At 39.2% G+C, this 7,384-nt stretch overlaps 1 protein-coding gene across 2 annotated transcripts in view; it reads left to right on the plus strand.

Moving 5' to 3' along the window:
- Nucleotides 1–5,065, plus strand: part of IFT88 (intraflagellar transport 88) — a 131,919-nt gene extending 126,854 nt beyond the window's left edge. For both annotated transcript variants that reach the window (XM_042977811.1, XM_042977735.1), the window contains exons 25-26: nt 4,406–4,516; nt 4,759–5,065. In XM_042977811.1, coding sequence (XP_042833745.1) covers nt 4,406–4,516; nt 4,759–4,880 — 233 coding nt within the window. In that variant the 3' untranslated portion in view covers nt 4,881–5,065. The remainder of the gene's footprint in view (nt 1–4,405; nt 4,517–4,758) is intronic.
- The last annotated feature ends 2,319 nt before the right edge of the window (nt 5,066–7,384 follow it).

The following is a 7,384-nucleotide window of genomic DNA, read 5'->3' on the forward strand; positions in this document are numbered from 1 at the left end:
CTTCTGTACTACCATGACAGTATTTCAGGATTCAGTGCTTATGTATATTTACCTTTACAGAGAGCTTTATGTTTTCATATGATTTTCTGTTCCAGTCTAGTGTCCTTTTGTTTCAACGTGAAGGATTCTGTTTAGCAATTCATGCAAGCCAGAACTAGTGGTGATAAACTCTCCCAGCTTTTGTTTATCCAGAAAAGTCTTTACTTCTCTGTCCTTTCTGAAGGACAGTTTCCCCAAATATAGTATTCTTGGTAGGCAGATTTTTCTTCCAGCACTTTGAATGTATCATCTCACTCCTTTCTAGCCTATAATGTTTCTGCTCGGAAATCTGATAATTGTATGGTTGGTCCCTTGTTTATGATGAATTGGCTTTTCTCTTGCTGGTTTTAAGATTCTTTGTCTTTGAATTGCCAGTTTGATTGTGTGTCTCAATGTGGTATTTTTTAGGTCCATCCTATTTGGAGTTCTTTGAGCTTCTTGAATTTGGATATTCATTTCCTTTCTCATATTTGGAAAATTTTCATACATTATTTCTTCAAATAATCTCTCTGTTCCATTCTTTCTCTCTTCTCCTTCTAGGACTCCTGTAATATGTATACTGATACGTTGATGCCCCGTGATCTGAATTTTGTTCCATAATTCTCTTCGGCTTTCTTCACTTTTCTTTATTTTTTTCTTTTTGTTCTTCTGATACAGTAATTTCAAGTGACCTGTCTCTGGGCTCAGAGATCCTTTGTTCTGCCTGGTCACATCTGCTTTTGAACCCTTGTAGTGAATTTTTCAGCTCCAGAATTTCTGTTTGGTCCTTTTCCAGTTTCTGTCTTAGTTGATAGTTTACTTTCGTCTGTGCTTCACGTTCTTGATTCCATTTATTGTCTGTCTATGTTCTCTTGTAGCACACTGACCTTATTTAAGACAATTATTTTGAATTTTTTGCCAGGTAATCAAATCAACGGATCGTCCTTTCCTCAGGGTCAGTTTCCGAAGATTCACTTTCTTTCTTTCATCGGGCCATGCTTTCGTGTTTTTTGTGATTTCTTCATTTGAAGAAATAGCCACTTTTCTCTGGTTTTGGGGGGCTGGCTTCGTACAGGGAAAACCGTCACCAGTCAGTCCCACTGGAGACTATGGGGGTCTCCGAGTTTTTACAGTATGCGTCTTCTCTCAGCCTCTACATGTAATTTCCCAGTTAGGTTTCAGGATTCGTAAGCTCTTCTTCCTCTGGGGTCCGTGTGGGGTGCTGCAGGCTCTCCAGCAGCCAGTAAGCTCCTGAGCCCTCTTGTTCTCCGCAGCCCCCGTGCACTCAAGGTATGCCAGCCAGTTCCTCGTTAGTGCTGGGGAGACCGGGCCCTGGGGATTCCCCCAGCCCTGCCTAAAGCCGGAATGTTGGCTGTATGTTCCACTCGGATCTTTCTTTGCTGAGGAAGAAGCTGTGAGCTGGACACTTCCCCTGGTCGCGGCCGGCTGTGCAGCTTCTGGGTGCCGTGGGGGGAGGTACTCAGTGCACCAAACCGCTGAGCTCTTTCGTTCTCATCCAGCGAGTACGCCGGGTCCTCGTCAGCACCCCGAGTCCGGCAAGACCGAAACCAGTGTCTCAGGCAGCACCCCGAGAGACGAAAATGCCGGAGGCGTGTTCCGCTCTTCTTGGTCCCCTCCCAAGGGAGACGTTGCATGTTGGGCTTTTTCTCCCAGTCGTGAGCTACGCGGGCTTGGGATAGCGGCTGACCCAGGTGAAATCGAATGGCCTTTCTTACCTGTTTCAGCGCAGTTGTCCTTGGACTTGAGTTTTCCTGGGGTGCTGTAACTTCCTGAGTGGTTTCCGGAGTTCTCATAAAGGCTTTTAGGATTGCATGTTGTCAGATTGGTACCTTTGTGCGGGAGAAAGGTGGGAGGCTTCCCACTCTGACCACGAAGCTGTTAACTGTTGATATATACTACTACATTAATCTCGGAAAATTCGTTCCTCTCCCTTACTAATCTAGTCTTTTTTAACTCTTGACCATTTTAATAGGCATTGTTGAATCTTACATTTAGAATTATGTGAAGATTTAAATTATGTAATACTTGATACCTCCAAAAGAAGTAATGTAGCACTCTTAAGTTACCCAGCATGTAAAAATAAACTTACTGAAGCCATCACAAAGCATTAGAACCAGAACATTGCTGCTCTGCCTGCCTATGTGCTTCTTCCCACTCCGTCTCCGGCCTTCCCCACCGGTAGCCACTATGAGGGTTTTTTTCTGTTTTATATACATTCAGGTTTATATTTGTTTAGTTTCTTGCCTTTTGACAATGTTATCAGGATGTAAACACTAGATTTAATTTTACTTGTTTTAACCTTTCTAAAAATGGTATCACTCAGTATGTAGTGATCTGACTTTATTTTTCTCACTTAATATGTTTCTAAGGTTAAGTAAACTTAAATAATTTTATGTTTATTGACCAGTTGTATTGTTTTGTTTTGTTTTTTTTGAGAGTTGTCTATATACATTGTCCATTTCATGGGGGTATTATTTTTTTTTCTGGTATAGGTAAGCTTGAAGGATCCTTATTACTCTAAATTCTGTGATTCTAAGATTTTCCCTAATAAAAAGTATCATTTGGAAGTCTTAGTGTTAATCGATTGATAATTCAGATAAATTGATCTCCATATTCTTGTTTTTGGAAGCTATTTGTTAACTCTTCTCTAGGAAATAGTAACTGTTATTTGTTGCAGTACTGAGATGAATATAATAACCTGATTTATTATTTAGCCATAAAACCCCACCTAGACTTACAAGTGCTTATCGATCCATTTGTCCCTCCCCATGTGTGGCAGTGTCACTCCTTGAAGTTGATTGAAAATTATGAAATAAGGATATTCGCAATATATTCCCTCTCTGGCGTTTATAATTATAGGAAGCGTTTAAAAACTGTATTCATGGGGGGGGGGGGGCGCCTGGCTGGCTCAGTCAGAGGAGCACGTGACTCTCAATCTAGGGATCATGGCTTTGGGCCCCACGTTGGGTGTAGAGATTACTTACAAATAAAAATCTTTAAAACAAAAAAATCAGTATTCATGGCTTTTCAAGTTGGACATTTGAAGTTTTTGTACGGAGTCAGTTTTTATTTTTTTAAGGTTTGCTCTTTCCACAGGATTGGAATGCTTTAGTGTGTTGGGATTTCAGAAGGCCTCCAGATGTCTGAGGGAATGTGAGAGTTTTGTTTTACTCATATATATGACTTATATCTATATGAAAAGTGAAAAAGAAATATTGCCTAAATCAACGGTTTTCAAATTTTTGACCTGAGCTCACTCAAGCACTTTGAAAGATAACCATTTACACCTACAGATGGAAAAGATGAGCTCAACTGTAACAAAAAATTAGGAGCAAAATAAAAACAAAAACAAAAAAACAATGTATACAACCATTCAGTGCCTAAAACTAAGCATTTCATTTTCCAGTAATAACAATGGGGGGAAATGGTTATGTTTTCTGTAAGAATTTAGAGAGAAATTTGGCCACCATTAAAATGTGGGGATCTTAAAGACCATCTTGTTTTAGTTTATTCCCGGAGACATTATCAATATACTAAAATATAAAGTATAGTCAGAAAATAAATGATCAGTGGATGTTGATAGACAGACTACTCTCATTTTTCACTTTTGTGAAGCTCCCATAATAGGAAAAAATAACATTGTGGGAATTTTAAGGGAAGGAAATAAAAACGATGGGGCTAGAGGAGTGTTTCTTTGAAAAATATGATAGAAGTTCAAGGTTAAGAATTACTACTAATGTTTCCTAGTACCGTGAGTGTTCGACCCGGTCTGAAAATCTTCAGTGCTATGGATTGCAGGATTTCCCATGGCAGCCAGTCCGTGTTTGGATGCTACAGTCCTCTTAGTTTTTCCTCATACTGAGCCAAAACGTGTTCTCCACAGGGCGAATCTAATCCTGAAGAAGGTGACTACACGGTCTCTGTCCTCTCCTACCTCTTCTGCTGTGTTTCATTTGATGTGATTTTAGGGCCACTCACCAGCCTTGATAACGAGGTTGATGATACAGCTCATACTGATCTTACGACTTCCTATTTGTTTTTCCTCCAGCTGCTCTTTGTTCTTTACTAGGGATATTCGTCAGCGTGGTCTCTAACTTCTCACCGGTGAATCTACAAAATTGAAACCTGTAACTAAGCGTCCATGCGAAAGAACGCATACAAAGACTACTTTCGAGTGCTGTTTTATCTATGTTATAGATTCTCAAGAAGAGATTCCTTTTAAGTTTCAGAAAACCAGAATTATATCCCTCAGAAGGTGGCTTCCAAACGAAACGTGTTTCTTGGCAAATAAGTGTACGTTAAGGTTCGTAATGTAGTGTTCTGTGTTCTCAACGTGTCGAATGCATTTTTATCTTTGTGTTTTCAGATAGTGGCCAGAACTGCAGTGCCGGTAGTAAAGGTGAACGACTAAGCGTCAAACTCAGAGCCTTACCTGGGACAAATGAACCTTATGAAAGTAGCAGTAACAAAGAAATAGGCAAGTGCTGGTGCCCCCCCCTCCCCAGTTCCTACAGGCATAACAGGTCTGGAGAAGATTTGGTGAGATGGCAAAATGTGTAACTGGGCATTGAGAATGTTTTGTGTACAGACAAAGTTTTAGATGATCTGGGAGAGCATTTCTGTTCACTCAGTTCAGTGTAGATTATGAGACTAACTGGTTTCACGTCTGTTTTCTTTTTTCTGTATTATTCTAATATAACCATTTATTTTGAAACCTAGATGCCTCCTATGTGGATCCACTGGGCCCTCAAATAGAAAGACCAAAAACTGCAGCAAAAAAAAGAATTGACGAGGATGATTTTGCTGATGAAGAGTTAGGAGATGATTTGCTTCCAGAATAATAGACACTTAAAATGTTACTTACTAAAGGAAAGAAATTGCCTTATAATACTTATATGAAACTTTGGAATAAATACCCCAGTTTTAATTTTGTACACTGTCAAAACTTTAAATAAGTGTATTCTGTTCTATGAGATGGGTCTAAGTTTTGTTTTGTTTTATGTGGAATAAAGATATGTGAAACTAATACTTCAGGCTAGTGAGTTCCTTCCTTACTCTTAAAAACATTGACCATACTAAGAAATGCAGTTTGTAGCACTGCCTAGTACCTACATACGTGTAAGTATGTGGGCGTGTTCATAAAAATTCACTGTTAGTACTGGAGTGTGTGCTCATACTTTCTGTGATTTCATTAAAACAGTGTTAGCAATGAAAACACTACATTGATTCCATGGTTCACAGCCTATAATATACAGTGTTAGGACTGTACATCGTGGATGAATGTGTAGTTAAACTAAATTACTTGGAGTTTAGAAACTGTTAAGTCTTGGGGCTCCTGGGTGGCTCAGTCAGTTAAGCGTCTTGATTTCGGCTCATGAAATGATCTCACGATTCGTGAGATCGAGCCCGCCATCGGGCTCAGTGCAGAGCCTGCTTAGGATTCTCTTCCTCCTCTCTCTTTGCCCCTCCCCTGCTCACATTCTCTCTCCCTAAATAAATAAATAAACATTTAAAAAAAAGAAAGAAACTGTTAAGTGTTTGGAAGTTTTGCCTCATGGGGGTTATAATACTGTTGAAAACAGTTATGTTTTGGAGGCAGTTCAAAGTATAGTAAGAGAAAATCAAACCATAACCCTGTTGCTCTGCTCTGTATTTCCTTTCTACCTTCAGGCCAGTGGCATGTACCAACAGCACTGAGCAAGTCCCCTTCTTGACTTGGGATTTGGGTTGGAAGCCTGGACTTCCTGCACTTTTCTTTAGCAATGTGTCTGGCTGATCGGCAGTGTCCAGAGGAATCGCCATGACGGGGCGGTCGGAAGTGGCTCATCTTTAAAATTCCCGAGAGAGGGTGGACCTGCCCATCTTAACATGGCGTCCACAATGGGCACACCACGGTTAGGTGCGGGAAGAAGAAAACCAAAATTAGATCGCAGTTGCTGCTCCCAAGATGTAATGGGGAGGCATTCAACAAGTACACTCAACATCTATGTACAAGACTCTAGGGATACAGCAGTGAACAGGACAGAACAAGACGCTGCCCTCAAAGAGCTTAAATTCTGGTGCGGAAGAAAGACAATACATATTTTGAAAGGACTTCAGATGTTGCTAAACGCAGTTAATAAGACTCACCCATATGAGGACTTCAAGAGACAAAACATATGAACAGAAGGAAAGGGAAACAAAAGTAAAAACAGGGAGGGACACAAAACGGAAGAGACTCACAAATATGGAGAACAAACTGAGGGTTATTGGAGGGGTTGTGGGAGGGGGAGGGGATGTTGGGTAGGGACACTAAGGAATCTACTCCTGAAGTCGTTGTTGCACTATATGCTAACTAGTTTGGATGTAAATTTTAAAAAATAAAAAATTAAATTAAAAAAAGGATATTGATAACATAATGAATAGAAGCAAAGATTTCATCATCTCATTATGTGAAATGGATATATGTGCTGTGGTCTTGTACATCTGAGCAAGACAAGAGAATTTATTGCTTGAGTTTTAGAAAGAATTTAAATGCAACTCTCATTATGATATGAATTTGTCTTTACAGGGTGTGAAGGATCCTGAATAAACAGATCATTTATCACGGATTTGGAAATATAATGTTCCAGATATAATTTTGATATATGTAATATATGCAGGTAAATATTTAATTGTATGAAAGTTTACAAAATGGATACGAAAAAGATTAAAGTACAAAAATAAATGAACAAAGAATACAAATAATTAACACAAAATAAAATGCAAACATAGGAAGCTAGAACTCCACCATAAGTTTAAAAGTAAATTAAAACAATTTCAATGTTTTATCAGCAAATATGTGTGTATGTTTAATTAAGAAGTTATGTATACTATAATGATTCCGCCCCTGTAAAAAAGTTCACTAAAGAAAGAAGTTGATTTTTTTTGATATGGAAAAAATAATAAAATTAAAATAAAATAATAAAATAAAAATAAAATATAAAAGCCTAAGAAGATTTAGGGGCCCCTGGGTGGCTCAGTTGGTTAGCGGCCGACTTTGGCTCAGGTCATGATCTCACGGTTCATGGGTTCGAGCCCCGCATCGGGCTCTGTGCTAACAGCTCAGAGCCTGGAGCCTGCTTCGGATTCTGGGTCTCCCTCTCTCTCTGCTTCTCCCCAACTCCTGCTCTGTCACTCTCTCAAAATTAAATAAACATTAAAAAAAAAATTTTTTTTAATAAATGAAAGCCTAAGAAGATTTAAAGCTAAATCTCCCACAATCTTAGGGTCCTTAGGAGACAAAATCCTGCGATAAGGAAGGGCTTTCCACAAATACACAATTTGTCTACCCTTAAGACATTTGCTGTTTTGTGAAGCTATGGGG

This window comes from Panthera tigris, chromosome A1, assembly GCF_018350195.1.
Source record: "Panthera tigris isolate Pti1 chromosome A1, P.tigris_Pti1_mat1.1, whole genome shotgun sequence".
In the NCBI taxonomy this organism is placed as follows: Eukaryota; Metazoa; Chordata; class Mammalia; order Carnivora; family Felidae; genus Panthera; species Panthera tigris.